The sequence below is a fragment of the Littorina saxatilis genome, linkage group LG9 (assembly GCF_037325665.1).
Source record: "Littorina saxatilis isolate snail1 linkage group LG9, US_GU_Lsax_2.0, whole genome shotgun sequence".
NCBI lineage: Eukaryota > Metazoa > Mollusca > Gastropoda > Littorinimorpha > Littorinidae > Littorina > Littorina saxatilis.
In genome coordinates this window covers 37,993,752-38,012,809 of record NC_090253.1, presented here as the reverse complement: position 1 = coordinate 38,012,809, position 19,058 = coordinate 37,993,752, and the positions used below count along the sequence as shown (strand labels likewise).

Below are 19,058 nucleotides of genomic sequence, written 5' to 3'. Positions count from 1 at the left end.
TCACAGGCTTATAACTCAAACAGTTTTTGCTCTTTTCTAAAACGGTTTTCACCACTGGATAGAGCATAAAAAACTCTTTAGGAAAATGTAAAAATATGAAAATCATGCAAAGGTGACATGCGACTCATTCCGTGGTGGAGGGTCACATATGGGCTTTTCAGAACAATCACAAAGCACACATACATACACACCATTTCCTAAGTTGACGGGTTCTCCTCGTGTGCAAGTTTTGTTCTCACAACGAGCATCTGCGACGGTAGGATCCTGAAACATGCACACACAGAAAAATGCATATGAATATGAACAATACTTTCTCACTTATTTACCTGTCACTCATCTACCCCCATTTTCTCTCACACAAATAGAATATCCATCCATGTTTTGATGCAGGTTCGAGTCTTGTCTATCTCGGATTTGTTTTACTGCAACAAGGGAATCAACTTTGTTCGTGATATCCAGGGTTCTGTTCCCATACTTTAAGACCAGCCCCCCCCCCCCCCCCCCCCCATTTTTAAAAATATAAAATAGTTCTATTTAAACTTATTTACCGTGAAAGTCACTCGTTCTGTCTCATTTTAATGTTTACAGTTTAATATAGCTTGAGGTGGCGCCTCCCACTATGTGTGTGACTGTAAATCATTCCAGTATGATTTGTATTTTAATAAGGATACAAAAACAACACTTACCTCATCACAGGTACCTTGTGTTTGCGTTGGAGTGACCAGCACATTTGTCATCACAAAAAATGCTCCATTTTCCTGAAAACCAAAAAAGAAAAAAAGGAACACATGATCAACCCGCATAACTTTTACACCAAAGAGAGCAAACACAAATCTTCTGAAGAAACATAAAAATGAATAAAACTATATAAAACGCAAAAGTCAAAAACACAACAACAAACAAAATCAAACAAAAGAACAAACACATACACACCAAAAACAAAGCTGTGAGTTCTGCATGTACTGTTTATCATGTTTATTGTGAGCTCTTGTGACTGTGAAAAGGGACAATAAAGAAGTATTCATTACTATTCAGTATAGAGACATAGTGCTTGCTGCCACGCGAGCCGGAGAAAAAATTCCCTCTTTCTCTTTCCTGCACTGGCTGCAAAACCCTTCCGCGCAGAGGTGTTCTCTGACACATCGTACGTAGGGTGTATCATCATTATTACGATATTATTTTTTTTATTATTATCAGTCAAACTTTGGAGGGCAACAGCAACAAATCTTTTAATCAATACAAAGCAAGAACTTTTTGCCCTGAATTTTGTTGATCGAAATTCATCAGAAAAGCTCTGACCTGTGGTGGCACGACGTAATCTGACACGTCCCAGACTCTGCCGTCCAACCCAGGAATCCCTGTGAAGTTGGTGAACACGACTCCTTTGACTTTGGTCGTAACGGCGCTCTGGACATTGTCAAACTGCTGGTAGCCCTTCCTCCACACAATCACGTATCTGTGAAGGAGATAAACTATTCAAATTATTGTGTACCGGTAAGTGATCCAGTAATCACACTAGATGTTTTATAAATCGGTATTAGTTGAAAAGCAAGGAGAATAATCTAACGATAACAGTAGATGGGCACATGGCCTAGTGGTGAGGATGTAGGCATTACATGTGGAAAGTTTGGGGTTCGAATACCAACTGTACCTGGTGGTTTAACTTTAAGGTTGGAGATTTTTCCGATCTCCCAGGTCAATTTATGTGCAGACCTGCTACATGTACTGCTAGTGCCTTATCCCCCTATCCCCCTTTGTGTGTACACCCAAGCGCAAGACCAAGGATGCATGAAAATGATCATGTAATCTATATCAGAGTTCAATGGATTATAGAAACACGAAAAACACCCAGCAAGCACCCCCTGAAAATGGCGTGGGAAAAACGGCCAGAAATGTAAAATCCCACTTATAAATGGAGCAGAAGAGGGGTTGGGGGAAGTGCTAAAAACCATCAATGAATTGTGACTTATTAAAGAAGAAGCAAGGGAGGTGCTGAAGGACAAATACATGGACAATCAATTGTTTATAGGAACATCTGTCAATTGTTTATCGGAACATCTGTCACGCTTTGGTGAGTATAATAGAATAATCTGCAACTGTCATTTTCACCTGAAACAGAAATGCCTGTTTACTTTCCCAAAGAAACTATTCCCTTAGTAGTGTCAAAGAAAGATTGAAAGCAGTGCCTTTAATTTTAGATGGCGCTTCTCTTTTTACAATTTTGTAACCTGGCTGCTTTTCGTTGAGAATGACATGAGAAGCCGCGTTTTGGCGCTAGAACTTACTTTTAAAATCTAAACAATAAATTGACAGCATGTGAGACAAACATTTTTAAATTATAAAATGAATCTTTTTTCATCAAGACAAGATCAGTACAATTCGAAGTTGTGAAAGTTTGAAAAAAGGGAGCCCAGAAGCAGGCCATGCAACTGCAAGGTCGTGTTTGCCCAAGCAGACGAATGTTCTGCATATCGCCAGTTTCTTTGAACGGTCAACCGCCACCGCTCAGTTCGTGCCACACACAGTCGTTTGTTGCATTTTAGATTCAGAGGTACACAATAACAAGCTATTGCAGATACAGCGAGTCGCACTGAAAACCACAAACTGATGACTTAATTAATTCCTCACGTATTTGAAAAAGGGAAAGTGGGTCACACGGGTCCACGATCGATCGGAGGTTGAATAAACCACAAGAATTGGTGTGTGGTTTACGCATGCTAAATAGCCATTCACACCAACTGTGTCATTTAATGGTGTTAAATGCTAGTGCAAGTATGTTCCTTAAGATTAGAATTGCTTATTTCGTGAAAGATTCCATCGTTCTGTAAACCTCATCTGAGACAGAGTGAGGCTTTAAATGACAGGCTATGCATCATATTCATAGGATAAACTGAGGCTTATGTTGGGTGTTGCAGTTGCATAATATGGCATATATTTAACATTCAATCAAACACTACAATACTAACCAATAGTTCTACAGCCTAGCTAACACAAGTTGGCACAGGTACAAAAATTTAACCTGATAATGGTAGATAATAAAACAATGAAAGGAATCCCGCATAAGCAGGTACACCTTAAAAACCATGTTATCTTCTGTTTTTCTCGGGCACAAGGTTATCACTCATCATCACAGAACAATCAAAGTGAAATTGAACCTAAGGGTAACAGAGTGTTATCTGCTAATTTTACTGCTAAAGGCCCGATTACCAGTAATCTTGCAAAATTCACATTCCTGGTTATCCCTGTCCTGGTAGGTATTCGTTCTTAGCTCAGTTGTTAGCGAACGGTAATAGGATTCATGAGGTTGTAGGTTCGAGCCCTTCGATCCATAGCATTTAAAAAAAAAATCTTTTTAACTTCTTTTTTTATTCTTCTTAACTCTCCTTACTTTCATTTTGCTCTGTTCTTCTTTATTCCAAAGCATTTTGGTGATCGAACTGAGATTGCAACAACAAAGCTCACGAGTCACTGATTCGGCATTGATCACTGAATTCGTCCGCGAACCGAGCAACAAGAATCACGGGTCCTGAGGCTAGAAGCAGCATTAGTTTAACAAAATGCAATACATATATCATTAACACGGAAATGAACGACCCGTCGGACCTCGAAAATTAAAGGTAGCTTTTGGAGAGTGACGGTCCCCGAGTGTGAGGGCTCCGTAACTGACTCGCAGTTCTCCAGCAACGGCCTTCACATAATGTGTAGGTATGTTACAAAAAAATTCAAAATTTTCATTTAACATTTTGATCTATATCACTTGAAAGAGCAGAAAATCAGCATTCCAATGGTATATATAACTTTGAGATTGGATAAGTGTAACCCGAGTTATGAATTTTTAAAGTAATAAAATTCGTAATAGAGGCAAAGAGGATAAATTGAAACCATTTTTGACATTTTTCAGCTAAAATTAACTGTAACTCACACATTTGTTTATCAATATTGTTCAATTTGGTATCAAAAGAAAGGTTCAGAATCTAAACAACTATAAAAAAATAAAAAAATAAAAAAAATTTATTTATTTTTTTATTTTTAGTAAGTTAGTATGAAACTGAGAGCAGACGAACTTTACCGACCGCCATGTTGGATGTGAATACAACATGGGTGACAATCCGGGCGCAAAGCGGCGCATCCGTTAAAAGGTACTTCGCATCGCTTTATCGACTTGAAACTTTGGGAAACAGCAGGAAAATGGTCAAACTAACTGTTCAGAGGGGTCTCATAAGAGTTCAAAGGCTATAAATTGGTTTATAAAAGTACCTCTTTTGTGTCTTCTTCGCCCGATATTCTGGCCGGCGAGCTCGACAGTGTTGGACTCGCCATCTTTCTCAATCTTAAAGTCAAGAATGTGCTCTACGTCTTCGACAGGGTGCCCATGTGATGTAAATTTGGACAAGAATAGAAAAGAGGACCCCAAAACTGAGACAGTGTGAGTGATCAGAAAATGGGGGGGCCATTTTCAATGACGTCAAAAATTGAGCTGCGCACGCATTTTGTAACATACCTATAATGTGTTCTGCTAATGTGACCAAATAAGTATTTGCATTCACGAACAACAAGCATGCCGCAGCACTCAAGGATAAACAGTCATACACAGGCCTGTCGACTACTACCACTACCATTACTATGGCCTCCAAAACGGAGCTACTTTCATTTCCGCAGTAACACTATAAACAGGCACACCTCTGACAGAACCGCCTAATGAATGAACCACGGCGCTAACAGCAACGTCAAAAAAAACACACACACACACACACACAAAAACACTCTCAATAGAATACAAGGAAGGTTCTTGACTCGTGCCTGTGTGGGAGGGATGTTGAGAACGCTAAAACCTTCAGTGACGGTTAATTTCACATAAAAAGAAGGAAACAAGGACACGTTCAACTGTTTCGTGGGTTTCTCGTACTGCCTCTTGGGACAAGTTTGATTTCTGTTCACTTACCCAATGAGGTACGCAAGAATCGTAATCTGGATAAGCCTGTTGATGATGCCAACTTTCTTACTGCGAATATGAACGATTCTCGGTGTGTCGTACTCGAAAAACACACCGATCGCAGAGCGCACTAGAGCTTTTGGTTGCGGCATCTTGGATTGTTCACGTGACAACCTAATCATGTGACTGACTCAATCTAACTGAATCAAGATGGTGATAAGGATAGGCTAAGGATAAGGCGTAATGATAAATGTGTTTTTGAAAATTAATAAATTATGCACAAAAAATGTACAAAACATCTGAAATATACTACAACACATGTAGTTACTGTGGTTACAGTCAATATGTTTCAAACACAACAAGTTTTTTCAACTATTCTTAAATGTGTTGGTTTCTTAAATGGTATGATCCTTTGCACTTTCACTTTTCCACCTTTGCGTTTCAACCTGCGAGTTGACCGTGGCGGGCGCTCGGATCAAATTTCTTCATTTTGGTAACCTCGTCCTCTACGGAACCTCAGCTTTCATTTTTCTGTAGTTTGATACAACCACCATGATGATTTCAAGTGTCTGTTGAGTTTGTTCATTTGATCCTTAACAATTAACGTTGTTTGCACATGCAGACTGTGCTTTATAAATTATAATGCATCTGTTTTCTTTTGTGTGCATTTTTTTTAGATAAATTACTAAAATTAGCATTTCAAGCCAACATTGAGTAAAACTAGCATTTCATGCAGGGCACCCATATAATGACAGCTATACGGACCAATCGAGTCATCAGTCGATCTCAGCATCAGTTAATCGATACTGCACTGATCTCGATCATGAGAACAGTGAAATAAATGTACAAATATATACAATCTTTCTTTGTTATAGTTACGTGAGACCAGTGGCTATGGAGAATTTTGATGACTCGGAAGCCCAGTGCCCAGGATGCAGCAGTCACCTGATGGCTCCCTTCATACGATGTGCGCAGTGTCCCATCCGCACGCATCTCTGCCTTCACTGTTTTGCAAGAGGGGCCGAGTTTGAACAGCACCAGAACAACCACTCTTACACTGTCGTTGTGAGTCTTTTTTCTCTCCCTTGATTTGATTTGAATGATTCATTAGCAGGGATGTCGTTAGGCGTCGGACATCGGACATAGACCGATTAAAAGGCTCAAATGTCCGATTCACATAGCCGCATGGCGGTCAGATGTCCTATCGTTTTCAACTGAGCGCGGTCCATGTCCGATAAGAACTCTATTCCTTCGGACAGCGCGTTATTTGACAATTTTCCTATCATGATAAAATCTTCAAAAAGCGACCGAGCGCTCTCGCGTACAGGTGCACTGAAGTTGTGCAGTGCAGATCTTGCGTTTTACGAACCGTTTGCGGTATGAGCCGTTTGCGTACATGCACCCGTCTACAGCACACTAAAGTTAGGAGTACGGGAGACAACTCTAACTGACCAAGGCTCGTGTCTGCTTTAACTTGCTTTAGGTTAGAGATGAAGCGCACGGCACTGAAATATGCCACCGAAAAAAACTAAAGCCTGCCTAAGAAAGAAAAAACTGAACACGTTTGGCTTTTCAACGGCATCGGGTGCTACATTAGGGCCAAGAACATGGGAAAACACGGCTAGCATCATTCTGGAAAATGACAGTGGGGCCAATGGCAGTTTCGCCGCTAAAACCTCCACAATCACGGAAATTAAAGTTTCGTCACTTGTTCTAGATGGTGCCAGTACAGCAGGAAATTCACACAAACGGTCTTTTAATAAGGTTAACTATTCATGGCTGACCCTGTTTAGTACTAGTTGATTAGAATTTGACAGCAAACAAAAAACGAGTGCAGAAAACGCAATGAAAGCGAAAGCTCTCGAGTCGCACACTTATTTCCCTGTCAAGTAGGTTTTAATTTGTACACATTAGAAAAAAAAGTTTAAAACAAGTCGCGTAAGGCGAAAATACAATATTCAGTCAAGTAGCTGTCGAACTCACAGAATGAAACTGAACGCAATGCAACGCAGCAAGACCGTATACTCGTAGCATCATCAGTCCACCGCTCACGGCATAGGCAGTGAAATTGACAAGAAGAGCGGGGTAGTAGTTGCGCTGGGAAGGATAGCACGCTTTTCTGTACCTCTCTTCGTTTTAACTTTCTGAGCGTGTTTTTAATCCAAACATATCATATCTATATGTTTTTGGAATCAGGAACCGACAAGGAATAAGATGAAAGTGTTTTTAAATTGATTTGGACAATTTAATTTTGATAATAATTTTTATATATTTAATTTTCAGAGCTTGTTTTTAATCCGAATATAACATATTTTTTATGTTTTTGGAATCAGCAAATGATGGAAAATAAGATAAACGTAAATTTGGATCGTTTTATAAAAAACATTTTTTTTACAATTTTCAGATTTTTAATGACCAAAGTCATTAATTAATTTTTAAGCCACCACGCTGAAATGCAATACCGAAGTCCGGGCTTCGTCGAACATTACCTGACCAAAATTTCAACTACAGTAAAACCTGAGTCTAGCGGACCCTTGTTGTAACGGCCACCTGCTACATACGGACAGTTTATCATGGCACGAACACGATTTCAACAATAACTAACCTTTAACGGGCGGACACCTGCCACTTACGGACGCGGACACGATTTTTCGGACCGTAGGAAGTGTAAACACTGTCACAAACGGACACAACGTACATAAAAACGCAACTTCGAAAACTCGACTGTTATGCAGTCAGTGCTCGGCAGCCGTAGCCGTAGCACAAATGGTTGTTGATTGGTTGTCCTGTCCCTTTTCTGACCAATCAGTGGCTTGTTTAGATGGAGACCCACTTTCGCTCACTCACTTTCGCTTCGCTCACTTTCGCTTTTCCGCATTGTGGATACAGTCACAACCAAAAGCAACAGTAGACTACTGTGTTTGAAAATGGAATCTCCGGCTCCAGCAGGAAAAAGAAAAGCGTTGACTTTAGAGCAGCGTGTCGCTGCCTTGAAAAAACTAGATAGCGGCCAATCATGCCGAGATGTGGCGAAGGAGATGGGATGTGGTAAAACACAGATCGCGAGGATCAAATCGGAAAAAGAAGACGTGATGAAGGAGTGGGAGTCAGGTGCGCGAATCGACCAAAAAACTGTGAAACGTCGGAAAACGCAATATGAAGACCTGAACAACGTGGTATGGGAGTGGTATGGCAACCATTTATCATTTACCACTCGTGACTCCCCCCTTCCCCCCTCCTACTAATCTCTCTCTCGATCTCTCTCTCTTTGTAAGCAATCGTTCGAAGGAAACAATAGTTAACACAGCCAAATTTCTGTTCCATGCATTTATGCTGAGACTAGAAAAACTGAATGAAACAAGAGCTGACCCAATTTTGGTCGAGACACACAGCGGAATTTCCCGTTGAATGACTGATGAAGTCAGCTATTTTTAGCTTTGTGACGTCCGACTTGCGTGAGTTTGAATGCACAGTGTGTGTAGGGAACGGGGTAGGTGGGGGGGGGGGGGGGGGATGTTGTTGTTGTTGTTGTTGTTGTTGTTGTTTGCTACATGTATCATTTGTTTACTCACATTTTCAGTGAGTCTCATGTTCAATCCAATAAATACATACTACAGGACTGACAAAAAGTGTCTTGTTCATTTTACGTGCTCTTTGTAAAATATTGCCCCGGCCCCTCCACCTGTGAAGAAGGGACACCTGTCTAATAGGGACACTATTACCATTCCCCAAGGGTGTCCGTTAGAGACAGGTTTTACTGTAATTTGGTTGAAAAATGAGGGCGTGACAGTGCCGCCTCAACTTTCACGAAAAGCCGGATATGACGTCATCAAAGACATTTATCAAAAAAATGAAAAAAAACGTTCGGGGATTTCATACCCAGGAACTCTCATGTCAAATTTCATAAAGATCGGTCCAGTAGTTTAGTCTGAATCGCTCTACACACACACACAGACAGACACACACACACACACACACACACGCACATACACCACGACCCTCGTCTCGATTCCCCCCTCTACGTTAAAACATTTAGTCAAAACTTGACTAAATGTAAAAAAAAAGTATAGTGTTTTGTCGAATATGTCAAGAAAAAGCTCTGTCAGGAAATCATGCAGTTTGTGGGCCAATGAAAGTAAGAGTGCTGAAGATTTTGGTTGCTTTTTTGTTTGTTGGTTTCTTTTTTGTGTGTGTCCTGATTGAAACAAAAGTAATAAAACAATATACGCACACAATGTTGGTGCATATACTGATATGTGTGAGCACATGATTTTGTGTTTTGCACCAATTTATAATGTCCTATTAAAATGTCTGAAAGCAGTCAAATGTCCTATTGAAGCCGAAGAGCTCAGGACATTTGTCCTATAGGTATGAATGTGTGGCAACATCCCTGCATTAGGCCTAAAAAATTAAAAAAAAGGTGCGGTTACGGTAACCCGACCTACCCTATTTTTAGGGGCCGACCCTGTAGCTTTTTATTACATTTGTCACAACAACAACAAACAAAAAACTAGTGCAGAAAACGCAATGAAAGCGACAGCGCTCGAGTCGCACACTTATTTCCCTGTCAAGTAGGTTTAATTTGTACACATTAGAAAAAAAAGTTTAAAAAAAAAAGTGATTGCCAACTTTCCTACCCTATTTTTTTTGGCTATGTTAACTTTAACCACACCTATTTTGTTTTTGTTTTTTTGGCCTTAGTACAGTGGATTCCTCCTTTTAAGACCTCGGAAAATCTGGTGTTGAAACGGAGGGTACGTGTCATAAGATGGGGGTAGGTTTACAGAGGTTGTGAGCAGAAAATCTGGTGTTGAAACGGAGGGTACGTGTCATAAGATGGGGGTAGGTTTACAGAGGTTGTGAGCAGAAAATCTGGTGTTGAAACGGAGGGTACGTGTCATAAGATGGGGGTAGGTTTACAGAGGTTGTGAACAGAAAATCTGGTGTTGAAACGGAGGGTACGTGTCATAAGATGGGGGTAGGTTTACAGAGGTTGTGAACAGAAAATCTGGTGTTGAAACGGAGGGTACGTGTCATAAGATGAGGGTAGGTTTACAGAGGTTGTGAACAGAAAATCTGGTGTTGAAACGGAGGGTACGTGTCATAAGATGGGGGTAGGTTTACAGAGGTTGTGAACAGAAAATCTGGTGTTGAAACGGAGGGTACGTGTCATAAGATGGGGGTAGGTTTACAGAGGTTGTGAACAGAAAATCTGGTGTTGAAACGGAGGGTACGTGTCATAAGATGGGGGTAGGTTTACAGAGGTTGTGAACAGAAAATCTGGTGTTGAAACGGAGGGTACGTGTCATAAGATAGGGGTAGGTTTACAGAGGTTGTGAACAGAAAATCTGGTGTTGAAACGGAGGGTACGTGTCATAAGATGGGGGTAGGTTTACAGAGGTTGTGAGCAGATTATCTGTGAAAGCGGGGTCTTTAAAAGGAGAGATGTCGTTAATCAGAAGGGGATGGGGGTCAAATAAGAGGGGGGGGGGGGGGGTCCATCCTCTGTATAGTGCTCCTAAACAGGGAGAGCTGATTGCTTACAGTGGGCGGGGATGTAGCTCAGTCGGTAGCGCGCTGAATTTGTATCCAGTTGGCCGCTGTCAGCGTGAGTTCGTCGGCGAGAGATTTATTTCTCAGAGTCAACTTTGTGTGCAGACTCTCCCCGGTGTCCGAACACTCCCGTGTGTACACACGTGTACACGCAAGCACAAGACCAAGTGCGCACAAAAAAATCCTGTAATCCATGTCAGAGTTCGGTGGGTTATAGAAACACGAAAATACCCAGCATGCTTCCTCCGAAAACGGCGTATGGCTGCCTAAATGGCGGGGTAAAAAACGGTCATACACGTAAAATTCCACTCGTGCAAAAAACACGAGTGTACTTGGGAGTTTCAGCCCACGAACGCAGAAGAAGAAGATTGCTTACAGTGGTACCTGCGATGAAAGGACACCCTTGGTACCACCGAAAGTGTCCCTACATTGCAGGTGGTCTTTCGTGACAGGTTCATTTTGGTCCAAGGAATAGGCAAAGGGACAACAGGAGTACGTGTTCTTTCATCCTTGAGGCCTCACATTGCATGTCAGTTTGTAACACTGTGCATATCTTCTAGTTAAAAATGTGCCCTGTTTCCTGTGATGTTTTCCCAGTTCGCTTTCCATACAATGATTACATTCTATGTGAAAACCAAGTATGAGATGGAAGTCCAGATTACACTAACCTTACATGTTTTATTTTCACAGAAATATGACTTCCCTCTGTATGAAAATCACTGGACAGCTGAGGATGAGATGAAACTGTTGGAATCAGTGGAAAACTTTGGTTATGGAAACTGGTAAGTTTGGCAGAGGGAGACAACTGACATTAGAGGTTGGGTGCTGAAGGAGAAGAGGAGGGTACATGTCTGAATTTGTCCTTGTCTTGTTCAGAAATATAGAAATAAATCCCAAAATAGATGGACTGCTAATGTTCAAAAACTTACCCAGAATAAAAAAACAAGGCATTCACAAGTCCATCAACCAAATTGTCTTTATAGTGAACAGACAAACAAATAATTCTGTCATTTATCTCATTCCTCTCATACTTGTTTGCCTGTTTGCTATGAAGACCATTACTTGGGTCGATGTACTTCTGAAAAAAAGTCTTATTTTGTCAAAAATTGAATTTTCTAATACCTACCTTTCTTAGTCTCATATCAAAATAAAGGAAAATAAAATATACTGATGAAGGACAGTTAACATTCCTTCATCATGACTTTTCATTGGTGGAATGGTTTTAATTCCTTCATTTACTGGAGAGTATTCCTTTAAACAAAATGTAAACCAAACTCATGTGCCGTTGCGTTTTTCAGGCCCGATGTATCGGCACAGCTGCAGAACAAATCGCCATCTGAATGTGAACGTCACTACAACAAATGCTACATAAACTGCCCAGAGGGACAGCTGCCAGGTAAGTTGTCCTTTTTTTTCTTCCTTTCTCTTCTGTTCTTTTCTTCTGATCTCTACTGAGTTTAACCAGAAGAAGGTCACAAAATGTCCCCCTTATCTCCAGGGTGAGGCAGACATTTCAGAGTTCACAAAGTTTCTCGGGTGAAAGAAGAAGTCTTGCCCAAAATGTAAAAACAACCTATGCTGAATATTAGAATATAAAAAAGAACAACACTTGATATAAAATGTTAATGTGGTTCCTTTTCTTTTTCTAATGTTTGAAAGAATTTTGTTTTATAATTTGATCTTCTGCTCCTTGCAGTACCTTCTGTAAATTTGTTAAAATTGTGTGTGTGTGTGTGTGTGTGTGTGTGTGTGTGTGTGTGTGTGTGTATGTGTGTGTCAGGATGTTTGTCACAGTTCCTGTCAGTATATTTTTCTATGCTTGAGCATGCAACTTTCAAATTTCCTTCTTCTTTTTTTCAGCGTTCCCTGAGTATGAACCTGACATTTTCCCTTCACCAGTTGTGTTCAAATGTAAGTTGCCTTATTTGTGTTCATGTAAACAGTGAGGAATGTACTGAGGGATGAAGAGGGAGCTTGTCTGTACAGAAGTGAATATTTTGTGTCCATGTGGTGTTAGTTCTTGAACTGTGATAGCGACAATGGCAGTTACAGCCAGGGTGTGTTGAGAACCATTATTTTGTTGAGTACTAGAATAGGTCTATCTTTAATAGGTGCAGAATCTTTCTCATGTAACCCATCATGTGAGTCGACACAGATGTTTCCAGGCTTTTACATGGGGTAAGAGCACAGGAGCTTGTATCCAATCGCCGGTCGATCATTATTTACTCCTTACTCCATATATTTACTCCTTATTCCATACAGTCTCCTACTACTATTTACTAATAAGTAGTAGTAGTAAGGGTAAGCATGCAGCAGTAAATAATAAGCATGGAGGAGTAAATAATTATCGACTGGTGGTTGGATACAAGCTCCTGTGGGTAAGAGCATCTTTCAACACATACCAAAATATAACAGCCTGGCAAATTTCTGTGTACAGTGAGAATTTTTTTATATTGAGTTGATGTCATAACTGACATACAATACAGTACTGTACCATGTAGTAAGGCTGATGGGGTCTATGTCCACCAAAAGAGTGGGATTCCCTGTAGGTGGAGTTCCTGGAGGGGGATTCCCTGAATACAGGGAATCCCACAGGGTGGAGTTTTTCAATCAAACTTGCAAACCATACTCTAATTTCTAAGAAATATCAAAAAAGATTGAAAAACATCAAATTCTACCGATGTCGCCAAGCATCACGTGACTTTCAGCGATATCAGCGACACGCTACAGGAACTAAATCCTGTGGTATTCCCTGTATACAGGGAATCCCTCTCCAGGAACTCCACCTACAGGGAATCCCACTCTTTTGGTCGACATAGACCCCATCAGCTGTAGTAAGTGTAAAAATGAAAAATTAACGCAGGAAAAATTTCCTACTTTGTACAGAGCACAGTCTTTGTCTTTATCTTAGTCTGACTATTTTTGTGTGTGTGCCTGTCTGCATATATATGCGAGTGCTTGTGCATCAGTGTGTAAATGCGTCTGTATGTGTCTGTCTTTGTTTGCAATTGTGAGTGTGTCTATCTGTAATTGCACTTTAATTGCTTCTACATTTTCACGATTTTTGTTTGTTTGTTTGTTTCTAAAGTGTCGGAGGATCCCCCAAGGCCTCCAGAGGGGTCTCCATTGTGTTTGGAGATGGCGGGTTACTCTGCCGCTCGCGGAGACTTTACAGTGCAGTACAACAACTTTGCTGAGATGGATGTTTGCAACCTTACCTTTGAGCCCGAGGACAGAGGGGAAGATGATGAAGAGGATGTTGAAATAATGGATGGTGAGAAAGAAAGAGAGAGACACTAGAGAGAGAGAGTGTTTGTGTGTGTGTGTGTGTGTGTGTGTGCTCGTGCGTGCCTGTGTGTTTTAGTGTGAGGGTGAGTGTGTGTGTGTGTTTGTAAGTTTGAGTGTGTGTGTGTGTGTTATATATTGGTCATTTTTAATTTTGTTTTGTTTACGGTAAGTGTTGATTTTCTTTTCTTTTTTTCAAGTTTGAAATCTTTCAGATGGCATTACATTCATTTTTTATTGCTTTTTTTTCTGGGCCTGTAACAAAGATAATTTCTAAAGTATTTCATGCTCAAGACGGGACAGTTTTTACAAAATGTGGGAAATTTGTGAAAGACTGCTGTTCATTATTCTTCCTGGTACCTACCGTTAAGAACTGCTTCTTAAAGTGTGAAAGAGGAAGAAAAAGCCTCTGACATGCAGATTTTTGGGGTGACTTTCATCTTTTTGTGTGCACAGTACAGGATAAATTCAGTGATGTCAAGTTTTTCTCATTTTAGATTTGAAGATGGCCCTGCTGCACAGTTATCGGTATCGACTGAAAGAGAGACATCGAATAAAGAGGTAAAAACTGAAAGCATGTACATTGTATGGTGTTTTCTACATGCTCTGTAGCCTGAATTCTGGTGAACATCCTTCTCCTTCTTTGTTTCATTTCTCAGTTTTCTTTTGAATTTTGCACAAGTGCAATATGACACATTTGTTTAATACTGTACTAATATTGTCATGAATCTCTGTTATTTCAGTGTTTGAGTGTGATGCTGTGGCAAATCAGTGTTGGCATTGTTTGTTTTAGAAGAATTGATTGGGGTTTGATTATTTGTGTGTGTGGGTTTTTTTATTTTATTTTTTTGGTGTGGTGTCCCTTATTTTTCTGTATGAGCAGTACACAAGTAAACTATTATGTCTTTAGCCTTTCTCTTTTTATGGTTGTAATCATTCTTTCCTCTTTAACAAGAATGTTCTTGTATTCACAGAATTGTCAAAGATTACGGCCTGATCAACCTGCAGAAATTAATGCGTAAGTTATGTGCTTCTTATTTTAATTGATTTTTAATAGGCATCCTTTTCCAAATTTCTCCCGAAGATAATGATGACAATTTTAGACTCAAATGAAAAGTTGTCTAAGAGCTGCTACATGGTTTATGAGGATTTTAAGATATTTCTTTGGTCATAGGACTTGGTTTGCATCAGTTTCTTATTGAAAATCTTCAGATTGATTACTCCCAGCGTGTGTCTGATCGTGAATCTCCCTGTGTTTGTGTGCGCGTGTCTGTGCCTGAGTGGTTTTTTCATTGCTTGTCTTTCCGTCCAGGTTTCCATCATTATGGAATGGATCGTGACGTCAGGCAGCAGATTTCAGACCTCAGGGTTTTCACGACTCTCATGACACCTCTAGACAATGACAAACTCCATGAGGGTATTCAGTGTAAGCTCTATTTATGGTGTGTGTGGGTGTGTGTGTGTGGTTATTTATGTGTGTGTGGGTGCAGTATGTTTTTGTGCACAGTGTGTGTCTCATATTTATGTTTTGGTCCTTTGTAACGACAGTTTTAAAGAAAAATATGTAAATTTCATTCCTTATTTTGCATTTGTTCTGTGCTCTCATTGAAGTTTAACCATTATGGACAAGATTGTACATTTTGTACACATTATTCTTTCACCCAGCGGTTTTTGATCTATCTTACGCAATACAGTTCCTACACAACCACAAAAAAATGTGAATGTTGAAAAATCCTGAGTGGTTGTTCTTTTTACATTTAGTCAAGTTTTGTTTTCTTTACAGACGAACATGAGCTAAGAAGTCAGATTAGTCGACTACAGGAGTATCGCGACAATGGGTTAAAGCGTCTCCGCTCAATCCAGTTGTACAGACTTCTGCGATCACGCCGCAGCACCTCTCGACAGAAACGCCATCTTTTTTCAGATGTCGTTGCTCACATCAGAGTAAGTTTTGTTTTCCATTTCTCTTTCGTCTTTTTGTCCCCTTAGCTTAAAAAAGTTATCCCCAACCTCTTTCCTTGATGTAGATATCTTTTTACCGGATTTTGTTGTGTGTATTGTCCATGGTATCACTCATGAAACTCAACATTTCTGGTGTAAATAAGGCAAACATATGTTCATGTTAGTGTTACATTGTAATCTCTGCAATGTTTGTAAACAGCATGACCAAGCATGGGGGTCAAAACTCACGAACACAGAAGAAGAAGTACCTTCATATTTGTTTGTGTGCTTTTGTCCTGTTTGCAGAGCACAGCATAGTGTGTTCTGTCAGCGATGGCTTCAGCAAAATACAATCCGCAAAATGTTCCCTCTGCATTTTGTCCAAGAGGGAGACAAACATTTCAAATCTTTCTTTAAACATGTCCCAGGATGATGCAGCTTGTCAGGCATGGCTTCAGCGCAACATTGCAGGCAATGACCGAAGCAACAGAATCATCCCTCTTCCTTCCGCACGTAAGTCACCTTCTGGGCTGGGCCAGCTTGAAAGATTTTTTTTTATTTTTAATTTTAACATGTTTTTACTTCTTTTACGTACGTACATACATAACATACGCTGGAAAGATTTTTGTCTGCACGCTTTTCAGACACAGTCCTTCTTGTGTAAATGATTTGGCTCACCACTTTTGTTGATCCTGCCAGGCATTTACTTTGCATAAGATTATCCCTCCGCTTGGACACATAGCACAAATCAGCAACCTTAGTGCTTTCTGGTCCCCCCGCGGGTTAGGGGGAAGAATTTACCCGATGCTCCCCAGCATGTCGTAAGAGGCGACTAACGGATTCTGTTTCTCTTTTTACCCTTGTTAAGAGTTTCTTGTATAGAATATAGTCCATGTTTGTAAAGATTTTAGTCAAGCAGTATGTAAGAAATGTTAAGTCCTTTGTACTGGAAACTTGCATTCTCCCAGTAAGGTAATATATTGTACTACGTTGCAAGCCCCTGGAGCAATTTTTTGATTAGTGCTTTTGTGAACAAGAAACAATTGACAAGTGGCTCTATCCCATCTCCCCCCTTCCCTCCGTCGCGATATAACCTTGAACGGTTGAAAACGACGTTAAACACCAAATAAAGAAAGTGCTTTCTGTGCACAGTGGGATGTTTTTATGAATTAATTTTGTGACCGACACTAGTGTCAATTTGGGAAATTAATTGATCTAAACAGGCGTAATGGCCTGGTGGATAAGATGCCGGCCTCCCAAGCGAAAGGTCGTCGGTTTGAATCCGTGCCACGACTGGTGGGTTGAGGGTGGATATTTTTCCGATCTCCCAGGTCAACTTATGTGCAGACCTGCTAGTGCCTTCTTCCCCTTTGTGTGTAACAAGCACAAGACCAACGCTCGGAAAAGATCCTGTGATCCATATCAGAGTTCGATGGGTTATAGAAACACAAAACACCAAGCATGCATCCCCTGAAAGCAGTGTATGGCTGGATAAAAACCGCCATACACATAAAAACGGTAGGAGTTTCATCCCATGAGCGAAGCAGGAGACGAATTGATTGGGCGGGGATGTAGCTCAGTCGGTAGCGCGCTGGATTTGTATCCAGTTGGCCGCTGTCAGCGTGAGTTCGTCCCCACGTTCGGCGAGAGATTTATTTCTCAGAGTCAACTTTGTGTGCAGACTCTCCTCGGTGTCCGAACACCCCCGTGTGTACACGCAAGCACAAGACCAAGTGCGCACGAAAAAGATCCTGTAGTCCATGTCAGAGTTCGGTGGGTTATAGAAACACGAAAATACCCAGCATGCTTCCTCCGAAAACGGCGTATGGCTGCCTAAATGGCGGGGTAAAAAACGGTCATACACGTAAAATTCCACTCGTGCAAAAAACACGAGTGTACGTGGGAGTTTCAGCCCACGAACGCAGAAGAAGAAGAAGAAGATCTAACAACTCCAACTCTGCACTGGAAGCTGTCTTCCCACCCTTGGAAGCCTCGTTTCCTCATAGGTTTGGAGGTCTTGAAAGTGTTTCCACTGTATTAGAATTGTGTAAAGGTCTTGTAGTGCTTGACATTCCTGAGTTTGTTTGTCCACAGCTCGTAAAGTCGCTCCACCCATTGAGATCAGTGGTCTTACTGGTTACGACAAACTTTCGCCCACTGAACGAGAAGTAAGTGTTGGCTTGCATTCACAGTGTCTCATTAGAAATGTTGAAGACAGTATGTTTGTGTGTGTGTGTGTGTGTGGGTGTGTGTGGGTGGGTGGGTGGGTGGGTGGGTGTGTGTGCGTGTGTGTGTTTTCCATGCACGCCTGTGTTGTTTAAGTTCAGTTTTCTGTTATTGTAAATGTTTCTTGATGTTTTGAGAAGAATGAGGCAAACCATTTTTGCAGTGTTTAGTCATAATTAGTGTTACAAGTGACATCATTACTGGAGGAATTGGCCTCAAAGCGCTTTGGTTGCCTTTACACTTTCTTTTTGTAGGTCTGTTAAATCCTGTTCACAAGAATTCATGAAGTGAAAAAGGAAACTTTAACTGTGTTTAAAAAAAAGAGTAAAACATTGTGAGTTTCCATACTTAAGAGTGAACCTCTTGACCACCCTTTGTTTTTCATTTGTACCCAACAATGCACAAATCAGCAGTTGACTTACGTAAGGGTGAAAATCTAGCCTACACTTCTTGTTCATTTGAACTTAACTCTCTCCGAACACAGCATTCTTTGGCTTGTCAACACTCGGTCAAAGTAAAGTGGAACCCCTTGTTTAAGACCCCCAATTTAAGACTCCCTCCTTTTTAAGATCTTGTTTTCTCAGACTTTCGGTTTATAACCTCTGTAAAATTACCCCCATTTTAAGACTCCCTTCTTTTTAAGACCTTGTTTTCACAGACTTTCTGTTCATAACCTCTGTAAAATGACTCCCATTTGAAGACTCCCTCCTTTTTAAGATCCGATTTTCTCAGATTATTGGAGGTCTTAAAAGGGGGGTTCCACTGTAGCAGGATCAGCGACAAAACGGAAACCAACTTTCATTTTCAGCTGTGCCAGACAGTGCGGCTGGTGCCAGAAGCCTTTCTGGAGTTCCGCAACATCCTGGTAAACGAGTGTCGCAAACACTGCGGTCTGCGACTGGCCCAGGCGCGCACCCTCATCAAGATCGATGTCAACAAGACCAGAAAACTATACGACTTCCTTCTGCAGGAGGGCCAGGTCAACAAACCTTCATGACACAATGCAAGAAAGTTGATGGGGGGAGAAGAGATTCTGAGATTAAAATGCATGAACTTGAAAAGGGTGTGTCGGAGAGAAAAAGAGAATGAATAAAAATTCCTCTAAAAATGTTCCCCGTGT

General features: G+C 40.8%; 2 protein-coding genes across 4 annotated transcripts in view; one reads left to right on the top strand and one right to left on the bottom strand.

Moving 5' to 3' along the window:
* The window catches only part of LOC138975984 (P2X purinoceptor 4-like), a 31,838-nt gene extending 26,732 nt beyond the window's left edge, over window positions 1-5,106 (bottom strand). For all 3 annotated transcript variants that reach the window (XM_070348770.1, XM_070348771.1, XM_070348769.1), the window contains exons 1-4: window positions 4,943-5,106; window positions 1,300-1,456; window positions 687-758; window positions 192-264 (exon numbers count right to left, since the gene is read on the bottom strand). In XM_070348770.1, the coding sequence (XP_070204871.1) occupies window positions 192-264; window positions 687-758; window positions 1,300-1,456; window positions 4,943-5,085 (445 nt within the window). In that variant the 5' untranslated portion in view covers window positions 5,086-5,106. The remainder of the gene's footprint in view (window positions 1-191; window positions 265-686; window positions 759-1,299; window positions 1,457-4,942) is intronic.
* Window positions 5,107-5,357: 251 nt separating this feature from the next.
* Window positions 5,358-19,048, top strand: LOC138975982 (transcriptional adapter 2-alpha-like). The gene is made up of 13 exons (XM_070348764.1): window positions 5,358-5,426; window positions 5,809-5,998; window positions 11,177-11,268; window positions 11,785-11,882; window positions 12,347-12,397; window positions 13,575-13,760; window positions 14,269-14,332; window positions 14,746-14,789; window positions 15,084-15,197; window positions 15,555-15,715; window positions 16,141-16,225; window positions 17,807-17,880; window positions 18,747-19,048. The coding sequence occupies exons 2-13, from the start codon at window positions 5,828-5,830 to the stop codon at window positions 18,933-18,935; spliced, it is 1,329 nt and encodes a 442-aa protein (XP_070204865.1). The 5' UTR covers window positions 5,358-5,426; window positions 5,809-5,827; the 3' UTR covers window positions 18,936-19,048.
* Window positions 19,049-19,058: the final 10 nt, after the last annotated feature.